This window comes from Spermophilus citellus, assembly GCF_964194105.1.
Source record: "Spermophilus citellus genome assembly, chromosome: 14".
Lineage (NCBI taxonomy): Eukaryota > Metazoa > Chordata > Mammalia > Rodentia > Sciuridae > Spermophilus > Spermophilus citellus.
In genome coordinates this window covers 88,487,920-88,508,084 of record NC_138194.1, presented here as the reverse complement: position 1 = coordinate 88,508,084, position 20,165 = coordinate 88,487,920, and the positions used below count along the sequence as shown (strand labels likewise).

At 42.8% G+C, this 20,165-nt stretch overlaps 2 protein-coding genes across 3 annotated transcripts in view; both read left to right on the top strand.

Annotated features, from left to right (window-relative positions):
• Positions 1-541, top strand: part of ZHX1 (zinc fingers and homeoboxes 1) — a 32,686-nt gene extending 32,145 nt beyond the window's left edge. The window contains exon 4 of the mRNA XM_081266204.1: positions 418-541. The gene's annotated coding sequence lies outside the window, so the exon portion shown is untranslated. The remainder of the gene's footprint in view (positions 1-417) is intronic.
• Positions 414-18,929, top strand: LOC308633406 (uncharacterized protein C8orf76). 2 transcript variants are annotated; one of them, XM_081266206.1, is made up of 7 exons: positions 423-541; positions 664-912; positions 3,183-3,278; positions 4,086-4,229; positions 7,486-7,943; positions 12,102-12,234; positions 17,678-18,929. In XM_081266206.1, the coding sequence occupies exons 1-7, from the start codon at positions 536-538 to the stop codon at positions 17,873-17,875; spliced, it is 1,284 nt and encodes a 427-aa protein (XP_081122332.1). In that variant the 5' UTR covers positions 423-535; the 3' UTR covers positions 17,876-18,929. The 2 variants fall into 2 exon arrangements, with proteins under 2 accessions (XP_081122333.1, XP_081122332.1); XM_081266207.1 differs by lacking the exon at positions 664-912 and having other exon boundaries at positions 414-541.
• The last annotated feature ends 1,236 nt before the right edge of the window (positions 18,930-20,165 follow it).

Sequence of the window (20,165 nt, the reverse complement as noted above, 5' to 3'; positions counted from 1 at the left end):
TGATCAAGGCCCTCAAGTAAATTTCGAAGTCTTTTGTTTTATAAATGCTTTAATGACTCTGGTTACTGGTAGTGGTGTATCTTTCCCAGAGAAGTGGGGACTTTCTGTATTTGCCATCTCGTTAGCCCATAAAGTGATCCTGAGTAAGTTATATTGTCAAGCCCCAATATCTTCGTTTGCAACATGGGAATCACTGCCTTTTGTAGGGTTGTTAAGAGGAAACAGGAAATTCAAAAATAAAGTGCTTAACAGTGCTGGAATACTGTCAGTGGTTTATAATGGTACTTAAAAGAGTTTTAAACTGCTGTGCGTGCGCGAGCTCCTATATGTTTGTGTGTGTTACTGGAGACTAAACTCTGGGGCCCTCTACCATTGAACTACATTCCCAGCCATTTTTAATTTTTTATTTTGAGACAGGGTCTGGCTAAATTGCCCTGGCTGGCCTCCAATTTGCGATCTTCCTGCCTCAGCCTCCCGAGTCCACAGGATTACAGAAGTGCGCACCAAGCCCAACTGGGCCAGGGCTTTTTGATGCATGAAGGTAAGGATCGCTCTGTCCACCTCCTGACATGGAGAAGCCAAACCCTTAGTCCTAGGGTTCGGAAAGTGCGCGAGTTAGACAAAAACCTCAGCTCAACCACTGCCCCCGTCCACCGCCAACAGCTCCTGTACATTCACAAAGACTACAAGTCCCAGCATGCCGCGCTCCGGGTCCTGGGGGCCGCACCGCTTCCGGTTGGCCAAACGCGGCGCCGCTTTAGGCGCCGCCTCCTCTCGGTGCCCCGTCGTGGGCGCGCCATGGATCCCGGGTATTGGGTCGGCGGCGAGTTTGAAGACTCGGTGTTCGAAGAGGGGCCGCAGCGGCGGCCGGGGTCCCCCGCACCCTACCGCGCCAAGCGCTGCGAGCCGCAGGTGAGGGGCGGGGGCCTCTGCCCCGAGGGATCCGGGCCTCGCCCTCCGCGGTGCCAGCGCCGCGGACGCGCTGTCTTGCGCTAGCGTCCCGCGCTAGGCTTTGCTCCACTCCGGCTCCCGGAGCACTGGACACGGCCTGGCCGTGCGGTCTCACCCCGGCCCGCAGTCTCCAGGGGCGCCGGGGTGCCTTCCCGACCCTGCCGCGGCGCGCTCAGGGCCACCGCCCTCTTTGCAAACCTAATCGGGAACGTCCGCGCACCTGCCCGCCCTGAACTCCGTGCCCACTAACGCACTGGTGGCCCACATCGAGCAGGCACAGCCATTTCTCAGGGCCCATCGTAAATGCCACCTCCTCCAGGAAGTCTTCTGATTCCCTCCTCCAATGAAATGTTTTTGTCGTGGCGCCCCTAACCGGCTGTTAGCTTCTCTTTAAAGCGCTTGTCAACATGCTCGTAAAGCCCTTAGACCGCAGCACTAAATAGTCACACGACAATTGTTCTTAACTTGATGCTCACTCTGCAGTGCCTGACAGTTTTGTTCAAAATAGGAAGTCCATGCATATTCTTGAATTAGTAGAGTATTACTTTGTAATATTTCATAAGGTAAATGTCGTCTCTCCGGGCATAGCTAGTATTTATGCAAACCTGAACCAGGCACTGTGCTGGGTTCTCTTACATGGATTCTCTTATTTGTTCCTCAGTAAGCTGTATTTAGAGACGCCAGGGACTCAGTAATTTCTGAATTGTACTTTTTTTTTTTCCAAGTTTTTCTTAATATCCGCAAAGTCTCAAAGTTACCTTCAGTACTCAATGTGTAAACTAAAAACAGGGATTGGGCTTGAGCTGTATTGTGGTAGAGCATTAAAAAGCTCTGGTTTTAAGATAGGACCCTTGAATTTCATCAATGTGTCAATTTCTTATTTCTCATTTGGGAAAAACACTTGCTGGCTTACAGGGTTACTGTGCAAGTGAAATGAGATGCTGTTTATGCAGATACTTGGCCAAGTGATAAAGTAAAACCCAAAAGTCTCTTAAGAATATGTTTGCTGCGTGAATCTGAAAATCTGCTGCTCACAAATGGCTCAAGGAGGCCTTATTGTAGTTACATTGGTTTCCCTTGTTGAAAATAAGAGTTTGGCTTAGAAGATTTCTGTTGCCTGGCCTGCTTCCTTATCCAGGCATTTCCACCCTGTTCACAAGGTTCTTCCCTTCTTCCTCAATAGAGGGGGTATTGGAAGGCATCATCTCTCTGAATCCTTGGCCTGCCATGGTATGGGAGAATATAGGTAGTCATCAGGAAACCAGCTGTGCTTCATCATTCCCAGTAGGATAATGGAAATTGGATGGAGGTTGATACGTTTCTGTTTGGAAAGCTGGAACTGGCTAATCTGGAACAGTGACTAGACAGCAGTGGTGTATACAGGGAAAATGTGGGTCCATTGCATAGACTGTTGTGGGCCAACGCAGTGCTTGAGGGAGAACAGAGAAATGATTTCTGGTCTTCTTCACTGTGATGAATCAGTCCAAGGAAACTGATTTTACTAAGGTAGCAGAGAAGCATTGATACTCAGGCAGCTCTTTTAGAAATATAGCAAGCAATTATGATGTGAATGTGGAACCCTCACAAATGAAGTTACATTCAAATTAATAGTAGTCAGCCAGGGATGGGCTTCCATGTGCTTTACTTAAACTAGTAGAAAAGCAAGGAAAGCATCCCAGGTGGGCATCTCCCAAATTTCTCCCGTTGCCCTTTGGTGTTTGGTTGCATTGAAACCTCCTTTTAGCCTTGGTTTCCGTCTCCTTCTTTGCTTAGATTCTTTTGAGCCTTTCATCATTTTTCCTAACAATACCTCAAACATAATTCTTTTTTCTATGTGTTTTTTATAAAGAATTGTCAGTCTCTATTCCATTCCCTAAAATTGCTTTAAAAGAAAACATCTCACTTTAAAAAACCATTGTGAACTGTGCAGGGTAAAGGTAGCGAATTCCCAGGCACCACACTGGTATCAGAAATGATGTCAAGAAAACCACATGTCTCATGCAGCTTTTGGGGGAGATAATATTATCAATAGATTTATTATTTGTGATAATTTTAATCGAAACTGGGTCATCATTAAAGTTGTTATTCTTTGTTGGATATTTTCCCTAGTCTCATCTTGAAGAGGTATGTCTTTCTGAGGTTTAATTGGTTATATTATGGAAAATTACTCCTGAAGATGAGATGAGAGCATAGCTTCACTCTCCGTAATGTGCTCTGTTCATAATTTCTAGTGGTTTTATGAAGAAACTGAGAGCAGTGATGATGTTGAAGTTCTGACTGTCAAGAAGTTCAAAGGGGACCTGGCCTACAGACGACAGGAGTATCAGGTAGGATCAAACATGTAAGGCTGTGGTACTTGAAGTGAGCTTCTGTTGTATCAGTGACAGCATATGTGACTAACAGTGTACTATGTAATGAGTGTGTGTTTTTTAATGTTTTTAGTTTTTTAATACCTTTATATATTTATTTATTTTTATGTGATGCTAGGGATTGATCCCAGTGCCTCACATGTGCTAGGTAAGTGCTCTACTCCTGAGCTATCCCCAGGCCCATGAATGTGTTGGTGAAGATGGATTTTTTTTTTTTTAAATAATCTTAGACACTCAAGTTTCTATACTGTTTTATGTGGCTTTATATAATTTGCTTTGTTTCCCATAACTCCAAAAAAAGAATCTTTTTGGGGTCCCTGTAGATCTGTTTCCTTAGGTTCAGTAGCTCTCTCATTATTGTGTGTCTCCAGCATAGAAATCTCATGGTGTTACAAGAGCATCTCAGAATGTGTAAGAAAAGAAAAAAATGAACAACTAGGAGCCAGGTTACTTCTCATATTTACATCTTCATGATGATATTGATGGAAAGGTTCTATGGCAAGGCAGCAGCAAAACCAGGATTTGAAGCCTGATCTTTTGGCTCCAGAATGCTGTGCCCTAGGGGGATACTTTCCACTGTAGTGGTCATTGTACCTCCAGCCATTCTGTCTCTACTATTGAGCAAAGTAGTACTAAGACACTCAAGTTCTTTGTGGGATCAATTATAACATTATTTTCCATCTAGGGGGAAAAAAAATCACCTGATACTGAGTCCTCTTCTATGTTTCTTTTCTTCTCCTCTTTTTTTAAACAACTAATTGTCAGAAAGCACTGCAGGAATATTCCAGTATCTCTGAAAAATTGTCATCTACCAATTTTGCCATGAAAAGGGATGTCCAAGAAGGCCAGGCTCGGTGTCTTGCTCACCTGGGAAGACATATGGAAGCTCTAGAGATTGCTGCAAACTTGGTGAGTGGTTTCATTGCTTGTTTTCACACATTTTCCTATACCAAGGACAGTTTCATGGTTTATTTTCAAACGACAAAATGAAAAACTTGCTAGAAGCAAAATGGGTGGATTTGCATAAGCAGAAGAAAATCTTGAGCCATGTAAGGGCTTTATTATGAGGAACAGTTGGAGCTATAGATATAATCATTTTCTTGTTCTGTTTTTCCTGTAATAAGCTTGAAATTTATTGCCTAAGAAAATCTCATTTGCAGAGGTTTATTCTTGGGAAGTGTTAATAGGGCAGGATTATGAGTGATCTATTTTCTTTTTAAGCTTTATTTAGGCTCTATGCTCCAAAATTTCTACAATACTTCTGTAAGCAGAAGTTATAAAAACATGACTAAATATTCATTCCAAGTCAAGCTTAATAGTCATTTTTAAGTAGACTTTGCAGAAACTTTATAAGGATAAAGAAAATTCTTTGTAATTTTGTTTGTTTATATTTTCAAATTAGGGCATTTATGGTTTACTTGTTGATTTCTGTGTAAATATTGGTCTAAATTGACCAATATTGACTGGTCTAAATTGACCAGTCATAGTATATAAAGACCAGTTTTCCTTCTCTTTGGGTGTTAGTGAGACACTATCATATAGATCTTGGTCCCCATGGGTGCAGGTCATCAGACGTCAGCCCCAAAAGTATTTACTGAGCTGTCTTTCTCCATCTCATTCACCTTTGTTAGCCCAGGGCTTCACTGCCTAGGACTTGAACCTCTCAAAGTGCAACTGTGGAATTGTTTTAAGAGTGTGAAATCCAGCTGTGTTTTGTTCTCTTTCCCCTTCTCTATTAATTGCAAGTTAATCAATCCACTCATTCTTTCTTCCTTCCGTTCTTTTTTTTCTTTTTGATGCTGGGGATGGCACCCAGCTCCTTGCATATCCTAGGCAAGCACTCTACCACTGAGCTACACCCCCAGCTTTTTTAGTTTTATTTTGAGATGGGGGTCTCACTGAGTTTCCCAGGCTGACCTTGAACTTTTCCTGCCTATCCTCTCAAATGCAGCTTAATCTTTATGCTGGAAAGAAGATAGATTGCCTTGTGCAATCTATCTATGAACACTGAAGCCAGGATTTAATTGTGCTCATTCCCAGTCTTCCTGGTCTGCAAATCGATAGCAGCTTGAGCCTTTTCAGACACAGCACTGCTCTGCTTTTCCATCACCTCGCTCTTGTATGGCATCTTTGAACTTCACCCTCTTCCTTTTTCACTAAAGGCAGCAGCAGCTAGATTAGTGGCAGGGACCCCAGGACCCATTTCTGTGGTTCACTCAGTGCACTGTTCCTGTGGCTTAGAGAATGATTTTTTTTTTTCATTTAGCTCAAGTGGTGACCAGGCAGAAGGTTTCAGTAACATGTCAGGACTTTCAGAACTGGTTATCAGTCTTCTGGGCACCTGCTGGGCAGGGAACTAGTGGTTCTCACCCCTTTTGGAGGTCTCTTGCATATTACCCTAATGGATACTGCCTATCTATAAGGTTTTCTCATTTCCTAGTAACCTGATGTTTTGTTTTTACTTCTTCTCTACTTGAGGTCTCTTATTTTGCTGTTAGCTCAGGCCCAGGACTGTTTTTTTCCTCATAGTTATTGTCTTCTCACATTCTGTAGAGGGACAGATCAGTGTGTAATGTTGAACAAAATAGATAGCAAATCTATATTATATTTGACTATAACTCTTCTGCTTATCAGTTGTGTGGCCTCAGTCAAGATATCTAACCTCTCTGTGTTTACATGTTAATTTACATCTATGGTGGCTGAAGAACTATGCTCTGCACTATGAATTTAGCATTAAGTAAAAGTTCTTATGGACCTTAATGGTCTTGTTGAGAAGGCTAGACACTAAATAATGAAACAAGGTATATTCAGTCTTTGATGAGGTGCAGTATCACCAAAAGTGTATGGGGCTTTATTTCATATCATTTCACTTAATTTGGGAATATTCTCAGCCTCCACAGGCTTCCCCTGACTTCGTGCCAGTTGCTCTGGCCTGCAGCGTGGAGTTGGCTCCTGTTGCACTCTCTGAATAGCTGTGTACAGAAACTTGCTCTGGGCACTCACAGGCCAGGTTTTCCTTAGCCTTCACAGCAGCTTGAAGATAATGTTATCTGCCATCTGCTTTCTGCAGACTTTAGAAAAAGCAGGCCTATTTTTCCTAATCCAAAGGATATTTGCCAGATGGCAGGTTAGGCAAGAGGTGGTGGTTCTGGTTAAGGAGACTTAAAAAGGGTTTTCTGATCAGAATGAAACCAAGCAACCTCCTCTGGCCAAAAATGGCTGGCCTTGGTAGAATTAGCAGGGAAGGCATTTGGATTCAATTGTGATGCATCACGAAGCACCCAGGGCTCGGGGCTGTCATGTTCGAGATTTCTAAGCCCAGCAAGATGTCAGATGGACTTGAAAAAAAATTACCTTTTTTTTTTTTTTGTACCAGGAATTGAACTAAGGAGTGCCTAATCACTGAGCTATATCCCCAGGCCCCTTCCCCGCTGCCCTTTGTAGTTGTAAATGGACACAATGTCCTTATTTATTTATTTTTATGTGGTGCTGCAGATCAATCCTAGCACCTCGAATGGGTGAGACAAACTCTCTACCACTGAGCCACAATCCCAGCCCCTCCCCAGCCCTTTTTATTTTTTTCTTTTGAGACAGGGTCTCAGTAAGTTGCATAGGGCCTTACTAAGTTGCTGAGGCTGACCTTGAACTTGCAATCCTCTTGCCTCAGTCTCACAAGTTGCTGGGATCATAGGCATACACCATCATGCCCAGCTACCTTTTGGGTTTTTTGAAAGCATGAATGTTAAAATGGAATCATTAGGACAGGGCCTAAGAAAATTAGCTTGGGTCTTTTCAGATGTCTGGCTGAAAACAAAGATAATGATAAAAATTGAATTCAAACTGACATTTATATTTTTTGGTGCTGAACTTGTCACTGTTACATGAATTGTTACTTTATTATGACATTTGGATGTTTGGGATAGCTGATGTTTATTTTGCTAGGTAGTATATATTGCTCTTGGTTTATGGTTTCAAGCTTGTGATCCATTGAAGTATATTTAGTTCAACCAGCATGTATGAGTACTGAAAGATACTTCTAATGTATAACATACAATTTATGTTGTATACATTAGACATCTTTTTGGGTATCTTCTATTTTATATGGAAAACACTTTACAGTTACGGTTTTTTATCTTTTTTTTTTTTTTTTTCCTTTTCTCTTCAGGAAAATAAAGCTACCAATACAGACCATTTAACCACTGTGCTCTACCTCCAACTTGCTATTTGTTCAGGTTTGCAGAACTTGGAGAAAACAATTTTCTGCCTGCAGAAACTGATTTCTTTGCATCCTTTTAATCCTTGGAGCTGGGGCAAATTGGCAGAGGCTTACCTGAATCTAGGGCCAGCTCTTTCAGCATCGATTGCATCATCTCAGAGACAGAACAATTTCACCTCAAGTAATAAAACTGTCCTGTCCTCCTTTCCACACTCAAGAAAGGACTGTATTTTGTGTTTCCCTGAAACTCTGCCTGAGAGCTCTGTGCTTTCTGTGGAAGCAAGTGTCAGGAATGGCCAGAAAATCGAGAAAGCTTTTAAAAACAGTCAGAATTGTGTGACTGGAAAGGGAGAAGCAGTGTTGATAGAGACTCAGATAAAAGCATGTGCCTCTCTGATTCGAACCAGGTAAGCTGAGTGGTGTGACAGGGTGGGGAAGGAGCTCAGGGGGGAAAGGCTTCATTTATTTTATATATTTCATTTATTTCAAAAAGTTCTAAGCAAGACTTGGTGTATGTTTTTGAATTTTTCCTATGATCTAGACAGACCCCTTTGAACATGTGTCATTTCATTGTGTAAAACTTTGAAACATTATTAGTTGCTCAAGAATACAACTGGGGGGCTGGGATTGTGGCTCAGTGGCAGAGTGCCTGCCTCGCATATGTGAGGCCCTGAGTTTGATCCTCAGCACCACATAATAAATAAATAAAATAAAGGTATTGTGTCCATTTCCAACTTAAAATATATAAAAGAATACGGGGCTGGAGTTGTAGCTCAGTAGTAGAGTGCCTGCCTCGCACGTGTGAGGCACTGGGTTCAATTCTCAGCACCACATAAAAATAAATAAAGATTAAAAAAAAATGAATACAACTGGGGTGAGTACTCAGTGTAGAATGTTAAATTGGAAAACACTAAAAAAAACTAGGAAAATTAAATTGGAAAAGGGAGAACAGCTGTTTTAAAGAAGGAAATTTTTATTCATATATTCCAAAGAAATCTGAAGAAAATCTGCTGTTGTGTTTGAATTGCTGATCATGTGAATAAACAGTTCTAAATTCATTCTACAGAGAATTTCCGTGGTTTGCCCCTAAGGACGCCAAGTACTTTGAATCCTTAAGGTATAAGAATTTGAGAAGAAGGCAGGGAAAATACTCTTAATCAGTTCTATAATTTATGAGAGAAGAAGTAGACACCATCTTGAGAACATAGAGGTTGTTATATTTTCTCTCTGGAGAATTTAAGAACTATTAGCAATGAGGCTTAAGCGAGAAGTGGCATCTATTTGGCAAATTTTAAGATTTATTTCATAGATACTTAGTTGGCATTGACTGTGTCACTTTTATTCAGAAGCACGTGTGCCAGGCCCTTGCTTGGTACTAGGATCATAAAGATTGTTTAAAACAAAACAAAAAAACAGTCCCTTTCCTTACAATTTTGTAATTATCTAGTCAGTGACTGGCACACAGGTGCTAAATAGCTTATCAGTAGTGTGAGCAGAATTCCATGGGGAACAAGATAAGGGAGCTGTTGGTGTGGCAGGAAGAACCAAGTCTTCAGAGACTTTCCAGGGGATGGTGTTTCTGCCAAATGTACCTGGTGGGAATGCTTACCAACCAAGGACTAAGTAATCCTGTGCATGAATTCATCTTAATGCTCATGACTGGGGTTACTGTTAGGATCCTATTTGATGGACTAGGAATCTATTAAAATCATTCCTAAAGTGGCAAAGCTGTGAAGTCCAGGGCCATCGTTAGATGCAGTTCTTGCTCATTCCTTGTTATAATCCCAAGGCAAGGGAAGGCATGCAGAGTAAAGAGAAAGCACAGCCCAAAGGGCCAGGGGTGCTGGTGTAAAACAGCCACAGTCTGGTGGTAAGAACAGCATGTGGTAGGTAGTCTATAGACCATGCCAGAAGCAGAGGAAGTAAGAGGTAGGACTTTTGGAGTCTGATCTGATTTTGAAGAACTCAGTGAATTGTTGATGTTGAGTGAATGAACCTGGGCTGTTCCACTTGCCAGCTGTCTGACCTTGTGCAAAACTCTCTGGGCTCCAGGTTCCTCCTCTTCATAGATGGAGGAATAGGGGAAATGCCTACTTTGTGGGGTTGTAGTATTAAAGTATCTAAGTACTTACTGTACTGTGCAGTATATAGTAGGCAAATGATAAATGTTATCTTTTGGTACTTTTGCAGCTATTGGATTTTATTATTATTATTAGCACAAGATGTTAGATGTCATCTTAAAGATTTTGCTCCTTGAGCTAAAGACCTGGAGAGTATTTGAAGGTGGTGTGATCAGAGCAGTGATTCAGAGTGAGACCTGGTGGCTGGGATGATGGTCTAGAAGAAGATATTTGGAATTGGGGACACCAGTGAAGAGGCAGTGGAATGATTGGTGAATAGTGGTAGAGTCTTACCTAGTACGGTATAGAGGAAACAAAAGAAGAAAATTGTGTCCTTGCAGTATGGAATCAACAAGATTTGGAGGCCCGCTGAGTGTGTGGGGATGGGTGTGAGGAGAAAGGCAGTTTATCCTGGGTGGATGGTGCTGCTTTTTGCTGAGATTAGACACACAGGATGACCGGACAGATTCAGGGTGGAAGGAATGATGTAAGCTCAACATCTGTGGCATCTGGAGTTGTTCATTAGGAAATAAAAGTCACACTTCGAAGAAGGGAGCTATGGATTAGAAGGAGATCAGCAATTGGGTGGTTGTGGAGGTCAAGTAGGATTACTTGAGAAGAGGGCTTGAGAACTAGGAGGTCGTCTGTGCTGTTAAGCAGCTGATTTCAGTAGGAGGACAGGGAGAGAAGAACTGCAGAGGGCTGAAGGTTGAGAATGAATGAACGTGGTATAGAAAGGAAAAGCTCTGTTTTCAAGTGACTACAAAGACAGGGAAGAAAGCAAGTATGGCAAAATGGTCACTGCTTCCTGCCACGGGGCAGGTGACATGAACAGGTTGCGCTGAGACAGCATTGCGTCTTTGTACCTGCTCCTGTAGAACGCACCATTGCAGTTGCTTCAGTTCCACGTTTGTCTTTGTCTGTTAGCTGAGGCTATAACAGAATACTGCTTAATTTATCAAGAAAGAAACACACCTGGGTGCCATGGCACATACCTGTCATTCTTGTGACCCAGGAGGATCACAAATTGAAGGCCAGCCCTAGCAACTCAGCAAGAACCTGAGCAACTCAGTGAGAAACGGTCTCAAAAAAAGGGCTGGGAATGTAGCTCAGTGGTGGAGCCTAATCTCCAGTGCCAAAAAAGAAGAAAAAAAATTATTTCTCCCAATCCTGGGGCCTGGGAAGTCCAAGATCAAGTGCCAGCCTCTGATGAGGGTCTTCCTATTCTGCTATAATGATGGAGGGCATCAGATGGCAAGAGAGAGCATGCACATGTGGACCAGAGAGGAAGTCAGCTGAACTCATGCTTACACCAGGAACCCACTCCCAACACAGGGCTTTAATGCATTCATGCACTTAACTCTTAAAGGTCCTGTGCCTGGACACTAACACAGTAGCAGTCAGGTTTTGACAGGAATTAGGGAATATTTGCTCCATGGCAGCATTTTTTCCCCTGGCTGTGCCATGGCCATATTGATGATCTTTCTAATTTTCTCACACATCAAACTTCTTCTGTCAGGGCCTCCTTCCCCGTGGCCAGGAGGCCCCTTCCCTCAGACATTCTCCTAGCTGGTGCCCTATCAGTTAGGTCTTGACTTGGATGGTATCTCGGGAAACCTTTCTGCACTGTCCCATTCTAAGGACACATTCTCGTGGATTATTTTTTGTGGCACTTTCAACTACCTGAAATTATGCTTGTGTGTTCTCTCCTTCCGTTCTGTGAGGCCAGCCATACTGTCTTCTCTCCAGTATCTCTCAGTGCCTGGAGCCATGCATGTCTGGCACTGCTCAGTACACAAAATGAGTGAATAGCAGAGCCTGGTACTCCTGGGCATGCCACAGGGACCAATGAGGCCAGAGGGCAATTGGGAAAATCTGCACATTCTCTATAAGAAGGAGGAGGAGCCACATGAGGATGGAGGGGGGAACAGCAAGAGAGGGGACCAGGTTAGGATCACCATGGGACATCAGTGGTAAGGCAGTTGCAGAGTAGTCGTAAGAGGGTCATCAAAGGTTTGGCCCTGCTTTGGGTAATTGAAGTTACTAGGAAAGCTAATTAGTCTTTGAGGTCCAGATGCTGTGAGGTCCAGGGAATGGAAGGGTCATAAAACCCTGGCTTCAAAGAAACAAATCTACGTGGTGGGGGGTTGGGGGAGTCTGACTGGAAAGTGGTTTTTCTCAATCTAAATTATATGTGCTTTTAGCCACTTGCCTTCCACAGGGAGCTCTTTTGGGGTATTGCTGGCTAAAGCTCTCTCTGAGACGTTTTGATCTATTGACTTTAGAAAAGATGAACTTCCAGCATAAAGATGGGCAGTTTATTCAGAGTAAGGAGCTATAGGAATTCAAGTGAAAGTTCTGTTGAGGGTTGGCCTTCTCGAGCCTTGTGGGGCTCATTACTGTCCTGTAGTGGAGCCCACTCATGGGGACTTTTTGGTTTTTCAGACTTTTACTTCAGTTCACCCAATCGCAACAAACATCATTTGCTTTGGAGAAGAACCTAAGGACTCAACAGGAAATTGAAGATAAAATGAAAAGTTTCAGCTTTAAAGAAGACACTTTGCTGTGGATCGCTGAGGTAAGTAGTGTACCCCTTGGGTTTATAAGACACAAGGCATCAGATATTTTTCCTGGCTCTGACACCATTTTTATAAGGAACAACCAAATCCCATCTACAGAAGGTCTGTGTCTCCCTCCTTTATGTCACTCGAGTAGCCTCTTCACCATCCTTACCCTGCATTGAGCCTGCCTGTAGGGCTGTTCTGTGCTTGCCAGTACTTGTTGGCGCCTGCCTGCTGGGACACCTGAATACCCTTCATTGTTTCAATGCTGAAGAAACTAAAGGATGAATGCTCACATTTATGCCAGGTTTATATGCTTTTCCTCCATTCATTCTCATAGCTGGTGAGAACAGATGGAGCTGGAATAGAGGCCCGGGGAGGTTGTAACTCCCCTGAGGTTGGACCTTAAGTGGTAGCACTTGTCTAAAACCAGTGTGGGTCAGCTGCAAGTTCGTTTTCTTTCTGCTCCACCCTGTCACTACTTTGGTGGTTGCAGAGAAATACAAATGTCATCATTTGCATCCTATATTAACTTTCTTTTTTAAAAGCTGGATTTTGGGGGCTGGGGATATGGCTCAAGCGGTAGCGCACTCGCCTGGCATGTGTGCGGCCCGAGTTTGATCCTCAGCACCACATACAAACAAAGATATTATGTCCGCCAAAAACTAAAAAATAAATATTAAAAAAAATTTCTCTCTCTCTCTTTCTCTCTCTCTCTTTAAAAAAAAGCTGGATTTTTGTAAAGTACACTGTTGAAATTTTTTAAAGATGGCACTTGAGATTATGTTTTAAGCTCTTCATGCTACTTCCTTTCAGTACACAACTGAAACTTGACAGCTCTGGTACTCTTCCCTGAGAATGACTTCACCCGTATACTTCCTGTTGTCATTCTTTCAAAAAGTCTTATTATGCTGGGTGTGGTGGTGACTCCTGTCTCAAAAGAAAAAATAAAAAGGGGTGGGGGATATAGCTCCATGGTAAAATGCTCCTGGGTTAATCCTAGTACCAAAAGAACAAATAGATAAAGATTTTAAAAAGTATTTATTGCGAGGCTAGGGTTGAAGTTGGGTGCTAGATCATCTGCCTTGCGTGCCTGAGGTCCTGGGTTTCATAACCAGCAAGGGAAAAAAAGGTACTTAACTGCAGATCTCTACTGCCAGTCTTCTTTCTCTCTTCCCAACACTAAGCTGACTCATTATGAACTTTTCCCTGCGTTCTCTGTCTGCTCTCCTTTGGCCTTTGTAACTTTCTGCCTCCTATAGGGTTTTTCCCTTGAGCCCTTGGATACACACAGACACCTGCCTCTTGTAATTGTATCTCAGCCTTTCCTTAGTCTTTGTTTTCCTTTATCTTTGCATAGAATGTCTGTTGGCCACTCACTTTTTTTTTTAGTTGTAGTTGGACCTTTATTTAATTTATTTATTTGTATGTGGGCTAAGGATGGAACCCAGTACCTTGCATGTGTTAGGAAAGTGCTCTACTGCTGAGCCACAACCCCAGCCCTGGCCACTCATTTTTAAATCGTCTCTTTACTTCTTAGAGGCTACACTACCCTGTTTATCTCCTATATTTCTCTCTCTCTTTTCCTTCCTCCCTTTTTCCTCCTCTCTCCTACCCCTTCCTCCCTTTCCTCCCTTCCTTTGTCTCATTCCACTCTGCCCTCACCTTCCTTTTCATTCTTGGGTTTCCCACGCTGGGCTCAAGTACTGGCTTCAAATGATCCTTCTGCCTCAACCTCCTGAGCAATTAGGACTACAGGCATGGGCCACCATGCCCTGCTGTTTAGTGTTCCTCTGCCTCTTGGGACTCCTGGTTTCTTCTGTGGCATGACGTTCTCTAAGGTTTCACTTCAGTTTTCTGTTCTCTTTGCCTTTCTTTTCCCATCTCTGAAATCGTAATGGTGCCCATGGTTTCGGTTGTCACCTTGGCGTTGGTTACTTTCAGTCTATGTCTCTTGCCTCAGCTCTGGAGCACTGTCTCACATCTCTGGTTGGTTACTCCTGGAGGTAACTGAGATGGTTATTGATTATTCTACTGTCACTTCCAGTGACGTGAAAGCACTTACATCAGTCTTGCAGACTCCCTCAGGAAGTGGAAGAGCATTGGAAAGAGCCATCTGACTTAACTGTTTTTCTTTGATACTGTCTGTCACTCTTCTTTCCAGACCTGGAACCTCACTGGCTCTGGGCCTCTTTCTGTCTAGGGTTAGCCTTGCCAGTCACCCACCAAAGCCCACACTCCTTCAGCTTCCATCTTTGGTTTCTGTTCCACATTAGCAGCTAGTCTTTTCCACCTCAGGTTGACTCTCACAGTGGCCTCTGTCTCACCTCACCTTGCTTCCTGGCTTTTCCCCCTGAATGTATCTTGACTTGCTTTGACGATGTTACCTATTTGTTTAAAAACTAAGATGAGTCCCTGTTACCTCTGAGGTCAGGTCTGATCTAGGATCTTTAATGTGATATCCAAGGCCTTGCAGAGTGTAACCCCAAACTTACTAACCAAGAATTCCTTACCCAATCTTTTGCCACCACTAGACTAGTTTTTCCATCTCTAGCAGACCTGTCCTGGGGCTTCCTGTCTCTACCTGCTTAGCTTCTCATCCTCAGATCTCAGCTGAGGTCCCGTACCTTGGGGCAGCTTTCCTGGATACTCTTGCCTGTGGTGATTTTTCCTTCTTCAAACTCAGATAAAGTGGTTGCTTGAAAAGATAGCTCTCTGAACCCTAAAAAGTTACAGGAATGTGTTTCATCTCTTCATCTAAATTCTAGGTCTTCATAAGCCAGACCATGTCTTAAACATCATTATGTTCTTCCCATGCTGGGGAAATCTGTCACTTGAGTGGGATGATAATTCTGTGCTTAGGCGATGCATCTGACATACCTGTGGAACTTTTCAAAAGTAATGAATGTCTGGACCCTCTTTAGGATTATTTGTATTATACTCCCTTCATTTTAATTGACTTATGATATGACCTAGACCCTATAGGCTTAAATATTCTTTGATTGCATACTTTTACTTTTTATTTTTAGTTGTTTTATTTGAATTGAGATCCAGATAAAGTCTACATACTATACTTGGTCCTTTTGTCTCTTATATATCTTCTATTTTGAGATGGTTCTTCCCTCCCCCCTTCTTTTTACTTTGATAAAATATATGTAGAAAGCGTAATATTTGCCATCGTAATCATGTTAAGCATACAGTTCAGTGACATTAAGTAATTCACAGTGTTGTCCCACCATCACCACTGTATTTCCAAAATTTTTCCATCCCCCCAAACAGAAACTTATAAACCCATTAAGCAAAGCCTCCCCATGCCCTCCTCCCTCTACCTCTCATATTCTCTAAACTACTTTCTGTGAATTTACTATTTTTGGTTTTTCAAATAAGGGGGGCCATACAACATTTGCCCTTTTGTGTTTGGCTTAGTATACTGTTGTCAAGGATTGTCCATTTGATAGCATACACCAGAACTTCATTCATGGCTAGGCATTGTGGCACATGACTGTGGTGTAGAAGGCTAATGTAGGAGAAATGCGAATTTGAGGTGGGTCTGAGCAGATTAGTGAGACCTTGTCTCAAAATAAAAAATAAAAAGGGGTGGGGGTAAAACTCAGTGGTAAAAAGTGCTTGCCTAGCATGTGTGAGGCCCTGGATTTATTCCCCAGTACTGGGAAGATCAAAGCGAAACAGCCTCATCCCTATATGTGTATGTGCCATGTTTATCCACTCATCTGTTGATGGATACGTCTGGGTGGTTTCCACCTTTTGGATATTGTGAATAATATTGCTTTGAACATTAGTATGCATGTATGTTTGTGTCCCTGTCTTTAAGGATGTATATCTGGGAATAGAATTGCTGGGTCATATAATGTAACTCTGCTGAACATTTTTAGTAACTGCCAAACTTATTTTTTGTAACTTTTACCTAACACTGTAACATGGGTATAATTCGAGGTTCTTAAATATTATTTGAGTACATAATTTTTAATGGCTAGATCCATCCAGTTTTTGAATGAACTATAATTTATTTACTTACTCCCCTCTGTTGAACATGTAATAAGTATTTGGTACTTCATTGAATCTAGGAAGTCATCAGTTGTAAAACATTATTTGATGTGCCACTAAAAGAAAAATAAGATGCCATTTACACTGTGATGCATCATAAACTACATCTTGATTTCAGAGATGTCAAAATTCAAAGAGTATCTTAGACCTGATAAAATACCATCCTTTAATAAATATTCCACATCTCATTGCAGTTTCCTCCAAAATGTGTGATCTGTGAAGATTCAAACCCACTGAGAACCATTTTTTGATTGTATTTCTAATTAAGTAGAGTTTTCATGAAATTGGATCTCAGGTTTGCAGGAGCCATAGAAATCATCTAGTCCAAATCCATGTTACTAAATTTCTTCTGCATTCGTGCTTGACCACTCTATAATATTCTTTCATGCCAAATGGTATTAAATGTTTTAGAACTTAATTTTAGTAAGGCTGATCACTTAGAAGCTTGTGAAGGCCTTCATAAAAAATATAAAATAGTTTAGCACCACTTCCAACATTTTGAAGATGTCAGGTAAGGCTTTCTAGAACTTAACTTTGTGAGTCTTACCAAAGAGAAACTAACCCAGAATCTGGGGATGTGACCCTGTGTTCATCCTGGCCTGATTCTGACCAGTAGGGGGCAGTGTTGTGCCTTCATTGGGTAACTGTGCTTGTTAAGTTTACAAGATTGGGTAGGCTTCAGCGGGATCATGGTCTCCTTTGGGGTCAGGAAAAGGCAGCCTAGCTCCTACTACTCAATTGTTTGCTGCTTTTGATGGCTTTAGGGAACTTGTAGGTGATAGGAACCTGTGCCCCATGCACAGCTGCAGTCATATTCTGCCCAAGCTCTGCCTGGTCCTCTCAGCTGTTTTCCAGGAGGGAGAGTCACTTGTAATTGCATTCTCACTGAGGGCATGTGTCTTGATAGAAAAAGGTTGACTTGATGCTCCCAGGAGGCCAGATGGTACCGCAGCTGCATGAGGACAGGCTTCAGCAATTCTTTCACTCGGGAGGAAGAGTGGAAATATGTGATGGTTTACATACATGATCCTTGGATGACAAATTCTGAATAGACATCTTTTTTTTATTTTTTAAAAGAGAGAGGAGAGGGGGGGAGAGAGAGAGAATTTATTTATTTATTTATTTTAGTTCTCGGTGGACACAACATCTTTTTGTTTGTATGTGGTGCTGAGGATCGAACCCGGGCCGCACGCATGCCAGGCGAGCGCGCTACCGCTTGAGCCACATCCCCAGCCCCAATAGACATCTTTTGAATATGTTGGGAGTGTTCCCTGGTAGCTAAAGTACTTTCCCTTTTTGTATGAAGGCCTTTGTAGTTGATGAACAACCTTATCTTCTGTTCCATGTCTGCTGCCTCTTTTACTGGGACAGTATTTTTTTTTTCTTCTGCTACAGGTTATGGGAGAAGATATCGTTCAAGAAAAAATAAAAGAAGAAGTTCACTCAGAGGTGAAGAACATTGGCTCTGCAGCTCTGACTGCCTTGGTGACTGCATCCTCGAAAGAATTTGAAGACAAGTGGTTCAGAAAGATCAAAGACCATTTCTGTCCCTTTGAAAATCAGTTCCATACAGAGATACAGATCTTGGCTTAGAGGTCCATTTAAAAACAAAAACATCTTGCACAGTATTAATTGTCCTTGTTTACTTCAGACAGGATCTGCTGATCATGGAAAAAGTGAATTTATAATTATGACTTCTTTCCCAGATTATTTATACTGACAGTGCATTTAGTGTATTTTGCTCTTTTTAGATTTCTTGCTTTCCCTATATATTGTATCGTCGGCCTACTTCCCATTTGAAGGCATCTGCTGGGAAAGCAAATAAAAGAGGCTTTCACATCGTATGGTCTCTTAAAGACAGTTACTGTATTGTAGCTAGCAGTGTAAGAACCCACTTTTTTTCTTCAGGTAAATTCATCAGCAGTGTTCAAGAATGTTGAAATATGAGAATAAACCATTTCTAAGTAGAGTGTATCAAGAACTGCAAAGGGTGCCTGTAATCCCAGTGGTTCAGGAGGCTGAGGCAAGAGGATTGTGAGTTCAAAGCCAGCTTCAGCGAAAGCAAGGCACTAAGCAACTCAGTGAGACCCTGTCTCTAAATAAAATGTGAAATAGGGCTGGGGATGTGGTTCAGTGGCCTAGTGCCCCTGAGTTCAATCCCCGGTACCAAAAAAAAAAAATAATAATAATAATAATGCAAAGGGTCTAAGAGTTTACCCTAATCTGTAAGCTATCAAGTTAGCTTGCCACAGCCTTGGTGCTGAGAGAAGACAGGAGACTTCTAGATCAGAGATAAAGGGTTTCATAACACAAGGTCCAGCGAGCAGTATGAGCTTCAGCATGTTTGCATCAGCTCGTCTTTCCTGTGGGTCCCATGGAGCTGTCACACATGGGCACACATGAATGCCTCCAACACCTCCTGTAATGTGCACTGTATGGCTTGTGTTACCGGAGAGAAGCCCTGAGTTAGTAAACTCCAGTCTGTTGCAGTGAGTAGTAAGCATGCTTGCCCTTTGGGCCAGAAGGAGACACTGTCTCCTTTGCTGTGCAGACATCTTTGAAAGACAGTCTGGAACAGAGAGTATCAAGTGCATTACGTACAAGACATGCAGAAACAGGAGAGACTCATGGAACATTGTCATACAAAGAGCTTTTTTTTTTTTTTTTTGGTATCAGGGATTAAGCTCAGGGGGCCTCGGCCACTGAGCCACATCCCCAGCCTTCTTTTGTATTTTATTTAGAGACAGAGTCTCACTGAGTTGCTTAGTGCCTCGCTTTTGTTGAAGCTGGCTTTGAACTTGAGATCCTCCTGCCTCAGCCTCTCAAGTGGCTGGGATTACAGGCATGCGCCATCATGCCTGGCAAAGAGGCATTATTTTACTGAATGAATAATCTGTGATGGAGGAGCTCACTTATAAATGGAATTTAATAATAAACCCATACCTCATCAAATGTCCTGCACAACTTATTTTTCTCAACAGAGGGCAAAGACTCCAGCCCAGGGCATAAGGCGGAGTCCTCAAGATTTCCAACCACACTCTCTTCCAGCTTGCTTCACCTTTCCCACTACCCTCCTTCCCCCAAATGGGCTGGTTTAGTGTGCCCATCAATTGCAAGTTTAACCCTTCATCTCTAAGATGAGATGAAAGACTGTATAATTAATAGATATTTCAATTTTAAGAACCATTAAAACTTAGGAAAAATCCCTCAACAGCCCCCAGTGCCCTCCCTCCATTCATTCACCTGCTAGCCATTGTTTATTAGCTCCTGTTATGTGTCAAGCATGCTGTCTGTAGTGGAGTTTGTGGTCTAGTTGTGGATCGCCCTGTCCTGAGGGCATTTTTAGCTCTCAGGCTGCCCTCCCAGACCCACTCCTTCACCATCCTGATGGCCCTAGTGATCCTCCTGGGTCCTGCCCACACCTCACTCCCGCCCCGCCTCACCTCCCTGGCAGTGGCGTAAAGATGCAGGTGAGGACTAGGCCTGCTGACCTCCGATGCCTGGCTGTCAGGAAGAGTGGGGAAAGGGCGAGGAAGATAGGGCACTTCTGGGTTTCATCATACAAAGTCCTCATGGCCATTTCCAGCACAGATGGCGGAGGCGTGCAGGTGGGCAATGACTGCTGAGGAAAGGCCTTCAGGCCTGCCTGTTCAGACGCCTGCCCTGTCAGTGAGTCACTCAGGATGAGCAAATGGCTGCCACGGATGTGACTACACTCTGGGTGGGTGGTGAACCCAGACCAACTCCTTCCCTCTTGTGCTCGCACAGGCCTATCTCTGGTGTTTTCTCCCAGGGAGAACTCTGCTGGGTGCCTGAGCTGGTGAGAGGCTTTTTTCCCTTTTACATTCTTAGACCTCTATGACTTCATGCTGGAGGCAGAGTC